The following is a 23,807-nucleotide window of genomic DNA, read 5'->3' as shown; positions in this document are numbered from 1 at the left end:
TTACTTGTTTGTTTACTTTGAATTTTTGGTTAAGCGGTGTCATTGTGTTGAGAGTAGTACATCTGCTTACACAGGAAATGTCAAGGTTTGAAGAACCAGACATTCTTTTTAACATGCTGAACTGTCTGAAGATCCTGTGTCTTCATGGGGAATGCCTGTATATAGCAAGAAAGGACCATCCACAATTTCTTGCCTATATTCAAGATCACATGCTGATTGCAAGGTAGGTTTTTATTGCACATTTTGTCTTCATACTTTGTTGGTTCTCCAATTATACATTTGCTGTTGGCATCAAAGAATTTGCAGGTTTAGTACGGAAAATGAACAAAGGGTGGTAAGGAAGTGTGGAAAGGTTAAGTAACTGTATTTGCAATGTTGCACAGACTAATTAAGACGTTGCAGATGAAACCAAGGTACCCCGCATTGTCCACCATGGCTGCTCTGTCATGCACCACTTGTTTTGCAGAGTCAGCGTTTCTCATGTTGAGTAATAGCATTGTCTGAAACTGAGGTATCTTCCCTGACTCTACAAAATAAAATAAAAGATGAGAGAACAACAGTATTGCACCTCATTTTTAAGTGGTTTTTTTTTCATTTAGAATCAGAGTGAATTGGATTGAAATTTGTGAATTTTAAGATTCCCTTTGGAGAAAGGGACTTTTGCAGATAAGTCACTGAATAAACATCAGTGTATGATGTTCTGAAGTAGAGTGTGTTCATCAACACTTACAGCTGCTCTGTATCAATTTCATGGAGCATGTCCTGAGACTGTATTGTTTTAGCAGACTAGAGAATCTGTCCTGAATCTAAATACCAGCAGACTGTGAACACCTGACATCTTAGTCATTCGTGGAGGCAGATGATTTGTCGTTGCAGATGATTCGTGGTGCCAAGACAGTTCATGTAGCTTATGCACTGAAGCTGGTTATGCTGAAACTGCTAATTCATAGCATAGATTATGTTCCGTGGCAGTCATGCCTTGAATTAGGCAAAGTTGTCAAATCTGAAGTGTTTCAATGTAAGGGAACGTGGATTTTCAAGAAAAACTGCTGTAGTTGAAGATTTGCAAGTAGTGCACTTCTACCAGCAACTCTGCAGTATTCACATAAATGCCCAGGATGGCTCATAGAGATTTTAATGAAAAGTGCATTCCCACCAACAATACAGTGTAGACATATAAAAGAAAGGATCTCGAAGGACTGTTTCTATAAGCAGGCTTGCTCTTTTTGGTATTTCCAGTTTATGGGGAGTTGTGAAGTCTGAGTTCTCTCAACTTTCTTCGCTGGCAGTCCCACTTCTTCTTCATGCACTTTCGCTTCCCCACGGAGCTGACATTTTCTGGACAATCATAAACAGCAATTTCAACAGCAAAGATTGGAAGATGAGATTTGAAGCAGGTAGGGCTGCAAAATGTACCCTATTTGCTCTTTATTGCTTCACTGAAGAGGTAGAGCTTTCTCTGCTCTACCTTGAGGAGACTTATAATTGATAATTCTTTTTGCTGCTTTGGGCACTTTTGGAGATGGTCTGGTGCAAAACTATGGCACAACAGTGGAGTAAAGTAGAGGAGAACATGAGACATTCTGGATAATCAAAGTAAAATCAAAATGACACTTGCCAGCTATTTTTTTGTTGTTACTTTCTCAGATGTGCGTATTTCTAGGAGAGGTACATTAATCAGGACATAAAGAAGCCATTGCCTAAATTAACATGCATATTTTCTTTGTCTGGGGGCATGGCTGCTACAGTGGAGAAGGTGGCTGTGTTGTGCAGATTTTTGGATATTCACTCTGTGACAAAAAACCACCTGCTGAAGTACTCTTTGGCTCATGCATTCTGCTGTTTCCTGACGGCTGTGGAAGATGTCAATCCAGCAGTAGCTACAAGAGCTGGGCTGTTACTTGACACCATAAAGAGGCCAGCTTTACAGGTATGTTCATTATGTGGGAAAAAGTATATTCAAACAGGAGTCTCGGTTTTCACCTGAAGTTCAGAGCGGTTCAGATGTACAGCATCACGATCACTGCTAATCCCTCTTTAGGCAAGCTTTACAGGTCTTAGTAATTGATATATGCACAAAATAACCAAGAGAAATGATACTGCCTTAGCCCCAACTTAGAATCATAGAACCATTTAGGTTGGAAAAGACCTTTAACCATCATCAAGTCCAACCGTAAAAACTTTGACTGCAAAGGATTACCATTGCATTTGAACTGCTATCATAGAAAGCTGTAAATGTTTTTTATGATTTTAAAATTTAGTGAAAATTTTCAATTAAAAAAAAATGATTGTACGTCTTATGACACCCTGCTGAGCTGACAGTGAGAAAATATATTCAAGCAAAACCAAACATGGTCTTGATCTTTTTAAAGATTTACTTAGGCCTGTAATTTTAAGCATATGAGAGACCCTGCCACTCAGAATTCCCAAGATTAAAACTAATCAGATATGAAAGTGGATCAGAGCCTGCATATACAAGCAAGATTAAAAAAATAAATCTCATAGTATGCAATTCAGGTCTAGTTCTCTGGAGAATAGAATTAATATGTATTTTAAAAAGTTCAGTCTTACTGCTTATAAAAAGCTGTTAATACTTGCTAGTTTTATTTCATATAGTGCTTTTACAAAATAATTTCCAGAGGACTTTAATTCACCGAGTTCACTGAGACTATGACCAGTATACTGCACTTTCATATTTCATGTGTGGGTTTTCTTCTCACACATAAGTTGTGACACTACACCCAAAATTCTAGTGCAAATAAAATATAGAAGCATTTTGAGGCAAAGTGCTTCTGATACACTTCACCACATAATATTTCTTCCTCTGTTTGGGCTTTGTGATTAATTCTTTTTGTAATTAAGGGCTTGATTCAGTTGCCTAAAGAGAAGCTTTTTCTCAGGCAGGTATGTGTGAAGAGAATACTTTGATACTGTGTACCAAATGTGCAGTAGGACAGAACTTTGCCTATACCTTTGTATTCCTCAAAATCTTAGCAAATTCTACATTCTAAATATGATGTTCATTTATCTCCTTACTTATTTTACTTTTGCATTGATATCAGTAGCATTAGTTCTGATTTAAAGGACTTGGTAGGAGAAAGGAGCTAAACTTTTGTCCTGTAGTAATTAACAGGAGAAATTGTGAGCTTTCACCTCCCTTTGCTTTAAAAAAATGCTTCAAGCTTTCACATCTCAGTTCTGTGTTGTTTTTGTTGTGTTTTTTTTTTTTTTTTCCACTCCATAGGGTCTCTGCCTCTGCCTTGATTTCCAGTTTGACACAGTTGTCAAGGACAGGCCCACAATTCTTAATAAGCTCTTACTACTTCATTTTCTAAAAGCGGATATTCCAGCTTTGAGCTGGGAGTTCTTTGTGAATCGCTTTGAGACCCTGTCTCTGGAAGCACAGCTTCATCTGGACTGCAACAAAGAGTTCCCTTTCCCAACAAGTAAGCAGAGTCCAAATCAATCTGATCACCTCTTATCAGCTTCTGGAATTTCAGGTGCCTGCAAGGGTTTGAGAGAGATGTAGGTCTCACCTGTATAAATTTGCTGAAACTAAGTAATCTTTCAGGCCAAAAGAGAATAATTTGAAACAAGCATTTTTTGACTGCCCCAATACAGATTAGGCTACATTCTGTTGCACCTTTGGGCATCATGTTTTACTCTGACTAGGACGTGATTGCCAGCCTTGGTTGAAATGCGGTCTGGTTCTGTGATCAGCTGCAACCTGCATTAGCACATTTGTTCTTTTGTAGATGTTCTTATGCTATCAACATCGTGGTTCTCAGAGGGTCATGCCTGACCCTGTTCTGAAATGGCCTGTACAAAGACAGCCCTAAGAGCTGTATGACCCACAAAAAACAAACAAATGTTTGGGACACAGCACAAGAGGTACACGGACTTTTAGAGCTGGTGCTCAGTTCCTACAGTGACAAATGTTTGTGAATGTCCTGTTCATACTTGGTTTCTTGATGAGACGCCATGTCTCCTTCCATTCACTAGAAGGGGCTAAAAAATAATTTGTGCATGATTGTCTAACAAGCCAAGTAATTGAAAACTTCCTTATCCAAGTGGTGGCCCATGAAGCTGATCTATTTCCATGTGATTTGCCTGGAGGAGGGTGGGGACAGCTGTTTGGACAGATTGTGCTCCCTCAGCAGCCTAGTGCCTCCTCCTACACTTGCATGGACCCCAGCACCTAAAAAAGCCCAGGTGCTGCTTCTGCATCCATACAGGAGACGGGTGGAACTGAAAACATATTTTTTTTCTTTTCTTCCATATGTGAGTAGCTTGACCCATATCTGGAAGCTGCTGCAGTGGCCTGAGGAGGAAATCTTGGGACTAGTTTCTAGCACCTCTGGCTGCAAATGTAGGATCCTATCTTTAAATAGGAATAGGTGGGAGTGAATTAAAATATGCAAAAGCTATTTTTCAAGTTTATTTTAACCTTTCTCTTTGCCTTTTCAAAGACATAAGTGGTGCAAAGGATGGGCTCACCGTCTTTAGTTGCTCAGATAATTAAATTCAAAGGGTTTGAATGCACTATAGATATGAGGATAGAAAAGTATTGGTCACCCCATTAAGACATGCAGTGATACTGCTAGTAACACCACCTGTAAACACATAATCCCACACAAATTTTTGCAGATGCTGTTCAAATCCAGGATGATAGGGGTAGGCAGGACAGGAGGTCAGTGAGGCAAAACTAGAGGCCACACTTGGGTATGAGTACACTAAATGTGATCCATACTCTTGAGATTTCAGCCATTTTAAATAGGGCACCTCATATACCCTTAGCCTGAAATTCAGGTTTTGGTTTCAAGAACCTGTTTTTGTCCAATCTCTAAAGAAAGAAGTAACAGCATAGTTTTTTAAACACAGTTATGCCATTTGGGGTTTTATGGATTTCAGAATGAGACCATACAAATGAGTACCTTGCAGATGGACCCCTTGAGCCCATATGAAGCTTTCTTGACTTGAGTGGGACCTGGGGCCCAGTTGCATTTGGCACTTGGCAGCATTAGGGCCTCACCATGCTGTGGAATGAATCCTAACTTGGTCAATTGCATTTGCAAAGCTATCACTGCTGTCCGGACAAATGTCGCCAACCTCAGTGATGCAGCAATGTGGAAGATCAAGAGGGCTCGTTTCGCACGTAATCGTCAGAAGAGTGTGCGTTCCCTGAGGGACAGTGTGAAGGGACCAGTGGAGTCAAAGAGAGCGCTCTCCCTTCCAGAAACCTTAACCACCAAAATTCGTTGAGTATCTGTTTATATTTTTGTGACACGCCTGTATCTTCTCACTTAGGATCGTATCCTATTGCTGGGTACACATCGGAATTGTCAATATTTATCCAATTGGGATAGCAAATTTAGGTTTCTGACTGATTGGGCATTATTCAGATAATGACAAGTTAGTGATGGAAGAACATAGACAAACATTATGTCTATGCTGTGTTTGTTTAAAATGCCAGAACAAAATGCTTCAAGACTAGTTTGTGGATAGATCTTAATTTTCATTTGTGGCTAATACACAGGAGTTTTGTCTAAAATAGATACAGTGTGTACAGAAATACTCCTCTGCTACTAATTTACTTATTAATTGTAATTATTAACCAGTGTATGCAGCATATGCTAGACATCTTAAAAACAACTGTTAATGTCTCAAATGAGCTTTTGGATATCTTCAGAATTCCTTTGTTAGGAAAACAATGACCATGAAATACATCCTTCCTGCCAGCTTGTATAGGAGGACCTAGGTGCTGGAAATCCATAGGCCTGTATGGAGCGCTGTACAGATACCTTTCCAAGCAGAAATAAAGCTTAACCATTCTCATTTAGAGAATTTTACAAACACAGATTAGTCTTTATATTAAAATTGAACCTCTTACATTGCTCCTACCTGTATTACAGGAACTCATAAAATTTTCAAACCTGGGTGCTGGTGATCTGTTAGGTTAAAAGGTAATTCCTTTTCTCCAAAACAAACACCACCATATTTTGGGACTGTTACATAATCCTTCTTGACCAATTTCTGATCCTGCATAGGGGCTCCTGTGTGGTGACTCTTCTACCAGCAAAACCGAACGAAGGAGAAAACTAGAGTTGCAGAACATGGTGCACAAAACGTATAGGGCACAGAAGTGACATGTTTGAAATGGTTACACTCACTGCCTGAGTAAATGAACATAAATATGCTGGCACTGAATATATGCTGAAGTATAAAATGTCAGTGCTGCCTTTTTAAACAGAGTTGCTTTTGATTTTTATTTTTTATTTTTTTAAGCTGTGAGCTTGACCAGACATGAGCAGTCTGCTCCAGCACTTGGAGGAACACCAGAGCAAACACCAGGTGGGTTTGACAAGGACGGTGTTTGATGGAACAGCAAAAGGAAGGCACTAGTACTAGAGTTCTTGCTGACTCATGAGATAAACTTATGCAAGATGGAAGTTGTCGAAAAGGCACAGTGAGTCATGTCTCAGCATGGTTCCAAAAGGTGTAAATTGAAGTTTTGCTCTCGATCTGTACTGAAAAGTGCCCCCAGTTGTAACTAGTACTTTGTGGCTGGGAGGAGGTTATTCAGGGGCAGTCAGTTATGCTGGCAGTGCCTCACCCTCCTGTGTTTCATTGCCCATAGGAACAAGTAAATCTTTAGTAGGCTGGCCTGATGGGTCACCCATGTTCAGCCTGATCTTTGACCTTCAGGTTTTAGAGACAACAGACAGAATGCTGTTGACTGTTGGTACTGTAAATTACACCTGTCTCCTCTGTATGCTTATAAATATCTTAAGTCACTTATTTTGTATTTACTGACAATTTAGTGATGTGAGATTTTCCTGGGGAGGGTATGTGTGTGTATGCATATACCTTGTGTGTAGGCACACATGCACACAAATTGTGTATGTATGCACACACATTTTGAGGGGTAAAAGCCACCATAGCCACTGTAAAGACAGGGCTGCCTTGGTTTTTCATTCTTAGCTTGAATCTAAGCAGCTTGATTTGGTACAGGATACCCTATATCATGTGTTCATGAAGTGAAAGTTTAGTTCAAGCTTGATATAACTTAAGACCCATTTCAGACAGCAGAGGAAGGTTTTCTGCACTCTGCAAGTCTATTGCCTAAACAGGATCATAGGGTTTTTGTAGTTTTAAACAAGCAGTTCTCCATTGCTGGTTCATTGCAGGTTTCTTCATTAGAAGTAAAACCAGGTGGTGATTGACATTCCCTAGACTTGATCCTTTATAGAGCTATGACAGACTACTCAGTGTGAAGCTCTGTTCACTGTATCCTGCTGTATAGTTTTCAGTGAGGGTAAAGTATGAGAAATGAGATTTTTAATGCTTCAGAAAGTGTAATAATATTTCTGGAAAGTAAAAAGTCAGGAAGAGTCCCAGGCAGCGTGCTAACTGGTGTTAGTATTACCATCATTATAACTGATGGCAAAATTGAGCATTTTATCACTAAGCTTCTAAATTGTGTTGTTCAGCAAGTGAAAGTAAAATAGGTTAATATTTTCAGATTAATTACTCATTGAGTTCTATTTAGAGAAGCAGGATTTATTTAGAGCCCCACGATAATTTGACTCATTCCATCTTATCTCCTTCTTTGTTTTATGGAAAATCTCACAACGTGTAACAGAGATAAAAATAAGTAGGGCTGAAGAAAACAGTCTAATATAATCTTGATGAAAATGGTGTCTTTTTGACACAATTTAATGGAAAATTTTAACCTGGGTGTAATATGTGGAAAGATTATTTCTCAGTTATGTCCACAAAATTAAAGTTGTTTTCTATATACATTTTTAATGTGCTTCTGAAAATGGAACTTCCTGTATTTCTTATTCTAATTGTTTCAGAATTTATTGTTTTCTCTTTGCATCTGCAAATCTTGGTCCAGCAAAAGTTTGGATAGAGAATTTTCATTTTGAAGGGAGGTTTCTGTAAATAAAAAATATCAGAGAAAACTGTTTGGACTAAAAAAATATTATATAATAGGAATTTCTTGATTTCTTTTTACCAGAATGAGACCAGTGAAGGAAAGTTATTCTTCATAGAAGTGATTCTGAAAATTTCCCCCGCTAGTTTTCATTTTCAGCTATCATAAAGATAGCAACCTTCTCCCATGCTCAGCAAAACAGCCAATCAAACAAAACCCTTTGCTCACCTACCAATACAATGTAAAATATTGAAAATTATTTAAAAAATGACAGACACCGCAGTTTTGCTGGTGAAGAACCTAAGACAGATGCAGTTGTACCAGCAAAGGAGCCCCTTGTCAGAATAGCATATTACATTAAGAATATGGGTAGATTAGAATATTGAAATAATTTTTAGTATTTGCTATAAATAAATAGTTATGAATTTACATAAAACCTAAGATGTGTAAGTAACTCTAACAAACGTAAGTGGATATTAGTTGCTTGCTAATAACCCTAACACAGACATGCAGGAGCAATTTTAAGATTATACTGTGAGCTAATCTTGCTTGTAGGGTCTGTCCTGCGAACTTCAGCTTAAACTCTTCTTGCAAAAGTAAGGACTATTTCCAGTAGTTGAAAGGATTTATTCTTGAAATGAAACAAAGTAGAAAGTTTTATAGTTCTGCTTCATACTAGCTTGCTTTATTTCAATTTTTTGCTGTTTTTAACCATGGATCAAAAAATATACCCAAATAGATTTTAGTAACAATTAATTTTAATTGTTAACAGTAATAGTATTTAGAGAACAGTAGTAGTATCTAGAGAACAAACTAAAATTAATGGTTTAATAAAAACTTAATGTTCAAGTATCGCCCCCTTTCTGATGCTGTCAAAAATGGTATTTTTCTGTTCCCTTTGTTGATTACCCTAGTGGAAATAATTTTTATTTATTTTGCATATAATCCACATATAATACGTTTTATTTATACAGAAGCATTTAATTTAAATTACTGTTTTAAAATAGAACATGTTGGAATAATATACTTTACTGTGCTTTAGCCATGCATTTATTCAGAATTATTTAATAAAAGGAACCTGATATACTGATGTGTGAAATAGCCAGTGCTTTTCATGACCTCAATTCCTACTGTTTGTATAACGTAGATCTTCAGGAACTGCTAAGGACTAAAAAAAGGCCTTACAAATAGGGTGAAATGGAAGAGGGTAACTCCAAATGCAATTACTAGAGAACTCTAAATGGTCTTAAAAGTAACTGGAAAAACTGTATTTAAAAAAAAAAATTGAAGTATGAAAATGAAAATACTTGCCCAGTTGGCAACGTTATTTGCAGTGTGTCTGTGTTGCTTGGATATTGATAGCCAGCACCCAAGCTTCCTTGTGCTTTGCAAGTAGGCTCTCGTCTTTCACATGAGCATATTCCCACCGAAAGTATTATTTCCATTCGGTGTTTATAAAACTAAGTCTTAGGTCTCTTCTCTGGGAAAAAGTCATCAAAGTTTTGACATAATACATAGTGTCCCAAAACCTAATAAATTATAGTGCCTACATTTTGTCCCAAGTTTTTTGAGGGAAATATGGACTCAGTGCTAAAAGGGGAGGTGTTCATCCTTTGTTTAATCATTTTTTGGTAGAATCTTCTCCATCTACCTTTGCTGTTTTGTACATCCTTCCCTGGCAAAGACTAATATCCACTAATTTTTGCTGAGGAAAGACTGAAAACTATGCCAGATGAGAATTTGGTGGCAGTGGCATTTGATTCTCCTTTAATGCATAGATGTGAAGGAATAATAACACTCAAATTTGGCAGAAATGCACTGGGATGGAAAGATAAGCAGCTGGGTTAAGCACGGGAAAGCTGAGAAATGGAGTCCAGTGTACAGAGAAGGTGTTAATGTGCTGTTGAGCCTGAGGCACCGGAGGAACAGAACCCTCAGAAATGCATGCCTATCTCCTGTGACTTCACCGTGTGTATTTCATCAGAAGTGCAGTAATGAACTCTGGAAAAAAATTCTGGTGTATTCTGTACCCTGTTTACAGTCTCATACCAGTGTCTCTCTTGTGCCTATAGGACAACCCTCCCCAGAGAATGATAACACAATAAAAGACCTGCTGCCAGAGGATGCTGGAATTGATCACCAGACTGTCCACCAGCTCATTACGGTGCTAATGAAGTTCATGGCAAAGGATGAGAGCAGTGCTGAGTCAGACATCAGCAGCGCTAAAGCTTTCAACACAGTCAAGCGCCATCTATATGTCCTGCTTGGTTATGATCAGCAGGAAGGATGCTTCATGATTGCACCGCAAAAAATGCGAGTTTCAACCTGCTTTAATGCCTTTATTGCTGGAATAGCACAAGTAGGTGAAGGCATTAACTACTTTTTGCAGCTGTTTCTCATTGCCTGTTGTTGAAATGGTGGTAGCACAGCCTTCTTTGTACCAAAATAATGTCTGAGTGCAGTAATCCTACTTAAACTTTCTTAACACCTCTTGAGTTGGTGAAAGAATTTGGCAACAGGGATGGCTGCTTGTTCTTTACTCTCAGAAGGCTCCATGTAGCCTAATCAAGTGTTTTCTGTACGTTTTTTCTTTGCAGTTAAAAAGTAAATAGTTAAATAGAATATGCTAATTTATAACTTCCTACTAGTACTCTAAACTTGCTGCATCATTGGCATAGAGATAATGGTTTTGTGTGTGTACAAGAATGCAAATACTATCACTGTATGAAAAATAAGAGACTGCTCCAAACCTTTTTGCCCTCTTTCCCTAGCTTTTGAATGCCTTACTTTCCTCAAATGTCATTTCCTCCTTTCCCATTCGGGAAGACCTGGGACTCATGTACTCTTGCTTGTTTTCCTGCATGAATGGTCTGTAAACTCTTTGACATTCTTCACTTTGCAGGAGACTCATTCTGCTTCCTTAGAGTGCACCAGGACTTTCTGTTTTCCCTTTCCTAGGCAGTGGTGCCACCATGGTGAACTTGTGCCTATATTTGAATGATAAATGACTGAGCACATCCTTGCCTTGTGCCACCTTTATCCATCTTGTAAGAAGGACCGTCATTTACTACCTCACAAAGCTCTTCTAAGGCTCAGTTAATTCTTACTGATAGAGCAGTTGGGGATGCTAGGCTGAAAAATATTTCACACTTGCAGAGTATTCTTATTATTTGCAATGAAGCATCATCATCACTTCCACACTTTTTCCATATCGCAGTCTCTCACGAAGGGTTATCTTAGGGGAGAGAGAGGGCTGTGATTTCAGATCTCCCCCTGCCCCAGTTCTTAAAATGTCCACTGTAACCATCAAGTATTGCTCAAAGCTATCCCGGCCTTTTCTGTATCTGCAGTTCTTATCAGGATTTTCTGTTTTGTACATTGGAATTGGTGATTTTTTTGTAGTCAAATTGTGATGTAGATACTTGGATAAACTCTTTCACAGTCATGGAGAAGCCAGGTATCCATGTTTCAGCAGGCAACAGCAGGCAAAATAGAAGGTGTTGATGCAAACTGGTTAGCTGCAAATGCATGCTGATCCATTGCCTCAGAGCACCATTGCAATGTGTTGTCAATCTTTCATTTGTAAAGTTTTATGCTGAAGCATGTAAAAGGAGATTCAGGCCTGTTACCATTGTGTTGGGATTCTAGAAGTGGCAGTTTAGAGCACAAACCAGTATTTTCCGCATTTTTTGCATGTTGTCCAAGTTTGGATTCCCAAACTTTGGTGATCGTGATTGACCTGACTGTTAGAAGTACTCCTTACTGCAATGCTGAATATCACCCCGCCTTTCCTCTTCCGCATTTAAAATGTCTCAGCATAGCGAAATTCACCATTTGTGTTTGAAAAGCTTCATAGTTGAATCCTGGCTCCCCTGATGTCAAATGAAGTTTGAGAATTTTGATAGGCCAGGATTTTTCTCCATGTAGCAGACATCAAAACTTTAATTTATATTTTGGTGGGATTTTTTTTCTTGGCTGTAGGGCTGCTTTGTGTTGGGAGTCTCCTTCGCTGAAAGAGAAATGCTATTTGCAATCCAAAGATGCATTTACAGAGTGAAAACTCAGTATGGAGCTCTTGAGAGATCTATTTCAGTTACACTCCCTCTCCTAGTCATAAATATTTGCTTTCCCCCAGAAGCTCCATAAAGGTTGGGATTGGGCTGATTTGCTGATTCATTGTTTTTGATTCCAAGCTTGATTGAAATGGTCACTTCAAGGAAAAAAAAAAGTCTCTTAGTATTCTGCATCATAAAATCTGAGTATTTGGAATTATTGAAAGCATAAAATGCCTTTTACTCTCCCTAGCAGCAGAAGTGGGCAAGTTTTAGTGTTTGCGGTCAGTGTGGTGTTGCCCCACATGGTGGCAATGTTGTACAAGCCTGTTGGAGTGGGGAAGCCGGCAGTGCCGGACTCTGCTCATCATCCCAGGCTGAGCTCTGCTAAACATTTGCAGCATCATTTATTCCAGATTTTCCTGTGACAACTTAAAAAATGCGTTTGCTCAGCTTAAGACATGTCTGCATTACAGTATGTGCTGTGTTAAGTCAGGGCTCAGTCTTCCTTGTGTGGATGATTTTTTCTAACTATGCTATATAATTGTATCTCACCCTGAAGGGGACGAGGCATTGCAGGGTAGGACCATATTTGGTGATTATATATCATGTGTTCGACAGGCTAACCCTACATGGATAGACATGGGATTCATCTATTTAGCTCTATGCATGCAGCACAAAAATTTGAGACAGCTGCACATCGAACTGGAGAATTTTACAGAGGAATACCTCTAGTCAGCTTGTTCAGGAGGGAACTGGAGAGATGAATTCTGTGTTTGTAAATTAGGCTCATCCTCTTGTTCTAATAAAAACAAAACAAAACAGTATAGACCTGAAGGAAATGGGCGATGTGGATAAAACTGATGTTTGTATCTGTTTAGATGTACAGGGTTCTTGATAAAGCACTAAGTTTACTGAAACTGCAGGGGCGTGTTAGATCTTGGGGGATGTACTGGACGTACTTGGCTTACTGTTATACTTTCCTGGGTGTCAACCAGTATAGGTCAGCATCAGAGACTAGGCTTTGCGGATCCTTGTTATGATCTGGTTTAGCTCCTGATTTTTAGATATTTTTATTTAAAGCCATATGTTGCAAGACTGATGAGAAGATAATGAAAAATAGCAATGCAGTTTCAATTGAAAAAAGCAGTTGTGTCAGGGCAGTGAGAGTATATGATGGCACTGCACCTAACCGTCAGGATTCAAACCTCTAGGGTAGACACCAAAGAGCATGATGCTCTTCAAAGGTCATGATGGAGGCAAGGCTTATGACTAACAGTAATAACAGAAACCTGTCTACAGCAACACCACCACGTAAAATTGATGAGCATTTTATTTAGAGCAAGGTATTTTTTATTGGCTTTAGTCTTGGATGCTTTTGGATTTGCATGCTTAGACTTTCTGTATAACATCGCAGACAGAGTCTTACATTTCCTATAGTGAAGAATGGAATTCTTGTCTGATTACTTGATTCCAGAACATGGGGCTTAAAAAAACCAAACAGCTAATGTTGCAAACCTGATGAGAAAATAATGAAAACTGTCAATGTAGTATTAATACAAAACCCCCAAATAACCAAAACACACAACCTCCCTCCCAAAATCCACAACTGCATCTTATCTGTTAAACATGGGATGTACCTAATATGGTTTTGTCTGTTGGAGCATGATCAACTTGTGCTATAATAGAAGGCTATACCAGCATAATACATTTTAAGAACTTGCCAATGTATGCTAAAAATCAGACTGTGCAGACTGCGCAGGATGAAAGCCTTTCAGAACACATCTTTTATTTCATTTTACCTATTTAGCTAAAATGAGAACATGGTAAGATGGCAGAAAGTTTCTAACTGATAGTGAGACTTCCTTAAGAATGTCTATTTCTTTTCACATAGAATCATAGAATGGTTTGGGTTGGAAAGTACCTTAAAGATCATCTAGTTCCAACCCCCTTGCCATAGGGCAGGGACACCTTCCACCAGACCAGGTTGCTCAGAGCCACATCCAACCTGCCCTGGAACACCACCAGGGATGGAGCATCCACGGCTTCTCTGGGAAACATATTCCAGTGCCTCACCACCCTTATAGTGAAGAATTTCTTCCTTGTATCTCATCTAAATCTACCCTCTTTTGATTTAAAGCCATTACCCCTTGTCCTGTCACTACATGACCTTGTAGGAAGTCCCTCTTCAGGTTTCTTGTAGGCCCCCTTCAGGTATCGGAAGGCTGCAGTAAGGTTTCCCTAGAGCCTTCTCTTCTCCAGGCTGAAGAACACCAACTCTCTGTCTGTCCTCATAGGAGAGGTGTTCCATCCCTCTGATGATTTTTGTGGCCCTCCTCTGGACTCACTCCAACAGGTTCATGCCCTTCTGATGTTGGGAACCCCAGAGCTGGACACAGTACTCCAGGTGGGGTCTCACTATAGTGGAGCAGAGCGGGAGAATCACCTCCCTTGACCTGCTGTCCATGCTTCTTTTGCCCAGGATACAGTTGGCCTTCTGGTCTGCAAGTGCACATTGCTGGCTCACGTTAAGCTTCTCATCAAGTAACACCCACAAGCCCTTCTGCTCAGGGCTGCTCTCAATCCATTCTCCACCCAGCCTGTATGGGATTGCCCTAACCCATGTGCAGGAACTTGCACTTGGCTTTGTTGAACTTCATGAGGTTCTCATGAGCCCACCTCTCAAACTTAACTGACACGGTTGAGGTATTAGTTATTTTACTTTTCAACATCAGTTGATTTGATTTTAGTGAGCTAACTCGTGTGTTGATATTCTTTTCAGGTGATGGACTATAACATCAACCTGGGAAAGCACCTTCTTCCCTTGGTGGTCCAGGTGTTGAAATATTGCACTTGTCCTCAGCTAAGGCATTACTTTCAGCAGCCTCCTCGCTGCTCCCTCTGGCCCCTCAAACCTCACATTCGGCAGATGTGGTTAAAGGCGTTGCTTGTCATTCTCTATAAGGTGAGTGGTCTTTAAAAGACACTGTCCACCTTAAAATTTACAGTTCAATTTGAAATTTATTACAGGGAATGTCTAACTGTACTGCAATTGAAAGGAACTTTCAAGTGAAAGTAAAGAACACCTTTTCTTTGATTTGCTTGCTCACTGTATTTAATTTCAATGTCTGAAGTAGTTAGGCTTTCATCTGTGCTACTGACCTATTACTTTTGCTGTCTGTATTGTCTTTCACATGGTTACCTGAGAAAGGAAAATATGGATTTGAAAATAGGAAAATGCTATATAAAGTTCCACTGAGCAGTATTTTGAGTAACTTTGAATTTTTAAAAAACAAGTGACTTTAAGGGGGGTGGTGTCCATTTAACAGCTTGTATTCTTTAGCTAAGTGGTGCTTTTTAGGAAGTATTGTTAAAATTTGATGTGTTTTTATGTGCTAAAATGCAGTTGTGAGTACTTTTGGTGTGCTTAACAAATTTCTAGCAGGTCTATAGGGCATACGGGGAAGTTGAGACACTAGAAATGAATGATAACATGCTGATTGAAATTGAGTATTTGTAGAACAGTTCTGATGTGAGACATCTTGCACTATAAAAGTCAAGAAAACAATGTATTTTATCTCATTAATAAGGATTTAATTTTTTTTTTTACAAAAAATAATTTTATGTACAAAGCTGAAAATAGTCCTGCATCTCATGATGTGTTTAGAAATGTGTGAACAAAGGAATGCAAAGGGCATCTAGCTGACAATATTCTTGTCATTTTTCTATTTTGCTGCCTAAATGTTTATCTGAGGAGAAAAGTTAGTTTTGAAGCTGAAGTTTTTCTCTTTCACTGAACAGTACCCCTACAGAGACTGTGAAATCAGCAAGATTGTACTTCACCTAATCCACATCACAGTCAATACCCTCAATGCTCAATATCACAGCTGCAAGCCTCATGCAACTGCTGGCCCTTTGTATAGTGACAACAGTAACATAAGCCGATACAGTGAAAAGGAAAAAGGTACTTTTAAGACTCTCATTTATATGATAGTCATTGATTTAATTCATTAAGTCTTGCAGATGTTGTAGAAACAGGAAAATATTGTCTGAATTTTAGGACATAATACTCAGAACTCAGTCCAGGGTGTGACTTACAGCTGTAGCCATCTACAGTAAAAGAAATTCACAATTTCTCTGTAGGCTAAGCATAGCACAGCAGTCTTAACTTCTCTTGTGGGGAGTGTACCATAGACTCTAGTAATTCAGTCACCAGGCCTGCATAGTCCTTGCCTTTTCTGTGATAGTATTAACTGATCATGCCCATGTACAAGGTGTGCAATCAGCTTGACACTGCATTGTGATTATAATAATGTGGCATAGTAGCAAACACTTGATGTTAAAAAGATAAAATTATGAATTCAGTCTATAGTTTGTCTCTGCAAAAGGAACTGAAGCTGACTAGCTTAACATGCAGACATATATGTTGTAGATACGTAAAGATGGAAGAGAATGGTTCAGTCCTTAGAATCTGCACTCAATTATTAACTCTGTATGTGCTTCCTAGCTGTAACAGAGGTACTGTGATGGTCTGAATTGGTGTAAGGTTTGGGCTTGAAATAACATGGTGTCACTGACAATTGTGAAGTTTATTACATGATTAGTATTTATGATCAAAGTTTAACAGGTTCTTTTGATGTTAATCTGTAGCTGCCTTTCAGCTATTTTGCCTTTTAGATGGTTATTTGCTGTTTACATCCTCCTTCTCAGTCTTTCTAGTGTGAAGCAAACTCTTCTTCTGAAGAATGTAAGCAGCACTCTTCTTATGCGTGTCAGTACCTTTTCCTCTTTTGCTGCTTGTTGCTCATAAAAAGATATGCAGCAGAACAAGGACACAAAATTTTGTTTACCTGAACACCCTATTACTCAGCTCTAGCAAGTTAAAGCAACCTTAAAATGGATGTATATGATGTATTGCATATTCTCACTCACTTGGATGTTTTGTATTGCTAGAGGAGGGCTAAGAGGGTTCAGATAACTGTGGACTTACTATGTATTTGTCTTTGATTTGAGCTGAGTTAATGACTTCATTCATAATGAGTTAAGAATGCCGAGAGTAGTAGCAATAAGTTTATAAAATGCATTTAGTTTCTGGATTGATTCTGAGACGTTTCTAAGACAAAGCAAGGTGCCTAAGCACCCAGCTTGCTGTTCACTGTAAGTGACAAGTTAGATTTAGAAAACTCAGTGTTCCAATCCTGTGTCCAACATTGATTCCTTGGGTAGCCTCGTGTCTCACTTAATCATTATTTCCCTGTGTTTAAAGTAAGGAGAATAATATTTACTTGCTTTCCAGAGCTGTTGTGAAGGGCTTTGGGCTACTAAGAGATAAAGGACCATAAATAGGCAAATTTTACTGTGTAAATACCGACTTAATTGTAGGGCTGCTTCTCCTCCTTTGCTGAAGTGCTGTAGAAAAAAGAGGATGTGGAAAAGTTTTCTTCAACCTGCAAGAAGCAGCCAGTATAGTTCCATAAGGGCCTGGAAAGTTGAAGCCTTTCCCACTGTTTCTAAGGAGGCTTGTTTAGTCTCTGGTCAGGTAGTGTGTGTGCTGCTGTCATCATCAAAGGTAGTGTTTAGATGATCAACAGAAGAGGATTTCATTGTCAGGCAGCAAGAATCCCTATGCTAAAGATGGATTTTCCCACTATTGAACCTTTTTCCTAATTTTTCTGCCAAGCTTTGTTGTGGGGATCATGGCATATGCACGGACTGTTGTAGAGCTGATGATAAATCTTGTGAGAAGAATAATTTGTTGCCAAGGAAAAGAAATTAGACACATAGAACATGACATTAAAAGTGATCTCCTAACTTATTAAACCCAGTCCCTGTAGAAATTCTTACTATCAACTTTGGGTTTTTTTGTTTTTTTTCTGGATTCATCATATCAGTTAGGTATCTTATCCCTGATGCTTTTAGGTGGCAGTTCCATAGCTTCACATGTAGTAGAAACTTTCCTCCAATTTAAAAGCTGAAGATGTTAATGTCCGGTTTAAGTCTTCAGGTTTGGGCCATTCTAACTCTTTGGATTGTTTGCCTTTTCATTCCTAGACACCAAATTCATTTCTTCTTCATGTTTGCTTACTAAAATAAACAGGGCAAACTTTTTTGTTTTTTCTCTTGAGTGCTCTGTTTTCTGTATTGTCCCAGTAGTGTTTCTTATTTACTTGGAGATGAATCACTGGGCACGATAGATACAGATTTTTCCTTTTTTTATTTTTTATAGCCATTTCATACAGGTGATATGGTTATTTTTTGATGGGCAAGTAGATTTGGATCTTTCTTACCCTCTGCTATTTTCAACCAGCAGGTCTCAAATTAGAGCATAATGTTTTACTGTTACTACTTAGACCAATAATTTCATAATTCACACTCTTAGGTCTTATTCTGGTACTATTATCAGCTTTCCAAGATTATCCATTTTCTTCTTTTTTTACCTTTCTATTTTGCTGGTTTATTACTGACCTTGCAGTTCTTGTATTGATTTTGATCTTCTTCAATTTACCATTTCTCACTGAGCACTATAGAAGTTATTTACTCAAGTCCATATATATCCAGATATATTGTATTTCTTCCATCTAAAGAATCTATATTATTGTTAGTAGGAAAGATGAGTTTAGAATGGTAAAAACTTTTATATGTTTCTGTTGCATTGTAATCCACTTTTTATTTATCTCTGTCCTTTCTGACCTCAATTCAAGATGTAATGAGAATGGCAAAGTTATAACTTGGATTATAAATTTTCTTGCAAACTTCGATGATTCTTCATTTTCTAATTCAAGTTTAACTGAAACTAGATGAGGTTTTGTTATGCAGACAGCTTTTCATTCAAGGAATTGCACTCTCTTAAGAGTAATGAAGTTTTTTCTTTCTCCAGCAGAGGAAGACAGTGTTTTTGATGAATCTGATATTCATGATACACCAACTGGACCTTGCAATAAAGAATCTCAAACTTTCTTTGCAAGACTGAAAAGAATTGGTGGCAGCAAAATGGTGAAATATCAACCAGTTGAGATGAATGCTCAGAGAAGTATGAATTGTTTTGTTGGTATAAACTCATGCAGAAATAAAATTTCCTACTGTTAGTTTCAAGCTACCACCTTTCTTTGTAGAGTTTGTTGCACTGTCTAATTTGAATACAAGGACTCTGACTTTTGAGAGCAGGTACTCCTCACTTCCCTGTATGAATTCTCTTACAGGAGTCTCAAAGTAGGCACTCCAAAAGAAAGAGCTCTGAAATCGGCCATTGTTTTCTGAAACTTTATGCTCTTTTGAATGTAAAAATTTGTTGCAATTTTATTCAACCATTGATCTGAAGATTTTTAATCAAATTTGTTTTTTCCACAAATTGATTTTTTTGATTAGGTGGAAGTCTGGGGTAAGCAAATTTGTTGCCGCTGCTGCAAATATTATGGTTTTCCATTGGTAGAAAGGGTCATTTGGTGGTTTCAAAAAATAGGAAGAATTTTGTTTTCAAATTTAGGTTTCTGAAATGAATATCCTAAAATAATTGAAGAGATTTCCACCACCACCCACCTGCCTCTTTTTCTTTCAGGTGTTTGCACAGGGGGGAATGATTTTGGCTAGAGCAAACATCTACTTTAACTTTTCTCGCTGCTTTTTTTTGCATGGTGATTCATATATGGAGCATTTGGAAATATGGGGATGATAATGATTAGGAATATTTTGTTTTACATGGAAATGTCTTTCATAATAACAACAGGGACGACCTTTTAAAATGTTCTCAATGAATGTTTTTCACATAGTAAAATACCAATACAGTTGTAGTACCTAGTACCAGCAAGTATAACTGTGTTCACTTTACTCCTCCCTAGGATGGGGAGGTATGACTATGTGGTGTGATAGTTGCTAGACTCTACTGGGGGTAAAATTCTCTGAACACCTGTCTGATCTCAGGCTTGTGCTGCCACATCCTCACTGCTATTGCTACCCTTGCTTCTTGAATTAAAAACAGCTGTTTTAAGCCCATTTTGCTGCAGTAAATAACATGTAGATGTGCTGTAATATACACTGATGTCCAAATGATGTCCACAATGCTGTAGTCTAAATTTATTTTGAAACCTCTTCGGAGTGGTCTGTATAGCTCATTTCTTTCATCTCTCATGCCTAATGTAGCCATCCCAAGTGTCTGTAGAAATTGCTTGTTCATGCTATCTTCTATTCAATGCACAAGGTTATAACAGTCTATCTTCAGGGTACATCTGTCCAGGATGAGTAGAATTTGGACAGAATTTAGATAAACCCTATTATCCAAATAGCAGAGTTGTTTGTTGTTGTTCATTGTAAAAGTCTGTAATGTGGCTCTGCAGTTAAAACAAAATTTAGATCATTTTAACTAAATCTGGGTTTGTATTTGAAATGCCAGTCATGTGTTGCATTGCGAGATAAAGATGAAGATATCTGCCAGAAGTCTCCAACTGAGGTAGTATTAGTTCTTTCTGTTTTAATCAGGTGAAATAGAGCTGGCTGAATATAGAGAGACGGGGGCCTTACAAGACAGTATTCTGCGCTGTGTGAGAGAAGAAAGCATTCAGAAAAAAAAACTACGTTCTTTAAAACAAAAATCTCTTGATATAGGGAATGCAGACTCCCTGTTGTTTTCATTAGATGAACATCGCAGGAAGTCCTGCATAGACCGGTGTGACTTAGAAAAACCACCTGTCCCTGCTGCTTACGCCATACACAGGCAGAGTGATTATGGACGATCTCGGCAGAATTCTTCTACTAAAGCTGAAAATACAGAAACACAAGAAAATCTTCCTCCTACAGAAAGTTTCCAGGAAACAAGAAGACCTGTCATACCAGAAGTTAGGTTAAACTGCATGGAAACCTATGAAGTGAAAGTGGACTCTCCAATTAAACCTGTTGGTCCCAAGGAAGATTTAGATCTGATAGATTTATCCTCTGACTCAACATCAGGTCCTGAAAAGCATTCAGTGCTCTCCACTTCAGACAGCGACTCTTTAGTCTTTGAACCTCTTCCTCCCCTTAGAATAGTGGAGAGCGATGAAGAGGAAGAAACAACAAACCAGCTGAATGACGAGGTCTCTGGTAAAACTGCCGTGTCGTCTCCCTCAACTCCTATCAATGTCTCTGCACTCAGTCTCAGCACAACTCCTCTGGTCCAGTTCAGCATCGAAGATTGCTCCAAAGACTTTAATTCTAAGGATACAAGCAACAAAGCTTCAGCAGGAATAGAGGACATCCTTTCCACTTCGTCAAAAGATCAAAAGGACTCTTCAGAGTTCGTTAAGCTGGAAGAACTTCAGGAAGTGTCCTGTGGGAATACACTAACACTGAAACAGAAAAGGGACCTGCTGCAGAAGTCATTTGCCCTTCCAGAAATGTCCCTTGATGATAACTCCGAGCTCAACCTGGAGGAAATTAGGCCTAGTGGAGCAATTCCAAGCCCAAATGTAAAGACAGTCCTTATTAAAGTCCCTGAAGATTCTGAAAACCAAACAGAAAGTGATAAACTTGATACCAACACAGAGTCTGACACTGAACAAAACACGGAGCAGAAACAGGAGGAGGAGACTGAAGAGTCAGAATTTAAGATTCAGATTGTTCCTCGCCAGAGGAAGCAGAGGAAGATTGCTGTGAGTGCTATTCAGAGAGAATACCTGGACATTTCCTTTAACATCCTTGACAAGCTGGGAGAGCAGAAGGAAGCAGGTGAGCTCAGTCACAGACCCAATCAAAAGGCTTATTACTGCCTGAAGGTTTTCGTAACAGATCAGTGTAGAGAGATGTGTATATGTTTAGGGACTGATGTGTATATATAGCATCTGATGTGGCCTGAGCTAGCTGAATGCTTTCAGGTGTTCGTTTCTCACAAGGAATTCACTAACCATACAGGTACCATGCATGTGTGAGGGCCCATTTGAAAAAGAAGGGGAGCTCAGTGACAAAAATATTGGTTCTGATACCAAGTTAGAGAGTGAAACTCCATGGCCTCTTTATGCAGGGAGTCAGAAAAATTGTCATACTTCGGTGCCTTTTATCCTGGTAATCTAGTCCATGCTACACTGATTCTCCTTTGTGTGTAGTGATTTTTTTTTTTGGCCTTTTTATTCTGCAAGCATAAGGCAGTGGAAACCATACTGGATCACAAAGTGTAAAGCTGAGCAGGCTGTAGACTTCCGAACTAAGAGCACTTGGAGTTAACCACAGTTTGCATTTAGGATCAGACATACACAAATATTTTGTTTTTATACACTAAAAACTTCTTGTAACAGTCTTTGTATTGGATATCCACAAAGTTCACACAGCTTGCGTTTGTTAAAGATTTAAAGTTCAAGCATGGGGAAAACCATACAGTATTTCTGTGTATCCCAATTTTTTTCAGGTCATTTCAATACAGAGTTTTGTTACTACGTTTTTCAGGTGGAGGGAAAGCGTGTTTTTAGCTGTTTCCTCAGTTTCCAATTGGATGTTGTGAACAGTTTTAAAAACTGTATTCTGCTGCCTCTTTACTTCTGTGGCTGGTTTTTTTCAGGATTTTTCAGTTGTTAGAAATTTACCAGTCCTTTTTTTTTAACATACTAATTAAAAAAAGAAAGAATCCTTCAGGCCTCAGTTCTTTGTTGCCAGTGAAGTGAGGGGGGAATATTTATGCATTCCTAACCTTTCTTTAATTGCTTCAGAGAGAACCATAGTATAATTTGCTATTACAATATTCCACTTTTACGAGGAGAAATCATTCAGTATGGTCATAGCTATGCTGTTCCCTTTATGTTTCAGGCCTATCACCCCATTTATGGTTCCAACAAGCTGAAGAACCACTGGAGCTTTGTAAAAACAAAAGAGCTGGGTGCTTTTGAACTTTTCAGATACCTATCTGAAAAGATCTATCTAGACTTCTCTTAGAGAAGAATGGTCGTGAAAGAATTGTGCAATTAGACTCAAATGCTTTTTAGACCATTAGTAAGGGCCAGTTTTCATGCATTAACTAACACTATCATCCTTGAAACTGCTTGGAAGGGCTGTCTCAGTTCTGAAACACCATGTAGAACCTAGGATTATAGCATATATGATGGTCATTTGGCTGCATATGTCTAAGTATGTCATCCAAGGGGAGCATAAAACATTGACAGTGACTCATTAAGTATTCAATTCAATTACAGGTTGATACAGGCAATTCAGATAACCAGGTAATTTAGTGCCTTGGGTAGTTTAATGGATCTCTTATGTTCTGTTTTGCTTTGTTTAGCCTTATTGATTAGTTTATTTGAGAACATATGTGTTGTAATTAATTTAAGAAGGCTTAATATGGCCATCATAATGGGCTGATTATAACTTCAAAGTCTTATTCAAGCTTTGTCATCCTATTAAACTTCCATATGTTTTTAGAAGGGCTTCTGATATAACTGATCTCTGAATCAAATATCCAGATGGGTTGTTTCTTCAAGTGCACGATGCTGGGCTACAGAGTTTCCTGCCTGAGACTTTTTACAGTAGAGACACATGCACATTTTTATAGGATATGCTGAAACCAGCCATCAACACTTGAAAATTTCTTTGCTTTATTCTTCCCATGTTGACAGTATCAGTTATCATAAAGTAAAAACATTAGTTTTAATGGCTTATTTTTCTTTTTAATGATAGAATCTTAAACACTTTGAATCTTTAGTATCAACTGCTAGATCAGCAGCCTTTTGAATGAAAATTGATAGCAAGTTGGAGATAAGGCTTTTGAAAAGATGCTAAGCTGTCACTTGAACTAGCTTTACATCAGTGGTACTGCTTTTGTTTCCATGTTGGTGATTCCAATAATCATGCTGTGAGTGGGGTCA

The 23,807-nt window shown here is 38.5% G+C and overlaps 1 protein-coding gene across 3 annotated transcripts in view; it reads left to right on the top strand.

Moving 5' to 3' along the window:
• The window catches only part of UNC79 (unc-79 homolog, NALCN channel complex subunit), a gene marked incomplete at its 5' end in the record, with an annotated part of 114,137 nt that overhangs the window by 40,995 nt on the left and 49,335 nt on the right, over positions 1-23,807 (top strand). Inside the window, 11 exons of one of the 3 annotated variants that reach the window (XM_082000538.1) lie at positions 75-223; positions 1,240-1,397; positions 1,749-1,930; positions 3,245-3,446; positions 5,078-5,257; positions 6,286-6,351; positions 10,012-10,298; positions 14,774-14,956; positions 15,793-15,955; positions 18,872-19,021; positions 20,464-21,687. In XM_082000538.1, coding sequence (XP_081856664.1) covers positions 75-223; positions 1,240-1,397; positions 1,749-1,930; positions 3,245-3,446; positions 5,078-5,257; positions 6,286-6,351; positions 10,012-10,298; positions 14,774-14,956; positions 15,793-15,955; positions 18,872-19,021; positions 20,464-21,687 — 2,944 coding nt within the window. The remainder of the gene's footprint in view (positions 1-74; positions 224-1,239; positions 1,398-1,748; positions 1,931-3,244; positions 3,447-5,077; positions 5,258-6,285; positions 6,352-10,011; positions 10,299-14,773; positions 14,957-15,792; positions 15,956-18,871; positions 19,022-20,463; positions 21,688-23,807) is intronic. The other 2 variants (XM_082000539.1, XM_082000540.1) reach the window with 2 other exon arrangements.

The sequence above is a fragment of the Phaethon aethereus genome (assembly GCF_964289735.1).
Source record: "Phaethon aethereus genome assembly, chromosome: 5".
Classification (NCBI taxonomy): domain Eukaryota; kingdom Metazoa; phylum Chordata; class Aves; order Phaethontiformes; family Phaethontidae; genus Phaethon; species Phaethon aethereus.
This window is presented reverse-complemented; position numbering and strand designations above follow the sequence as displayed.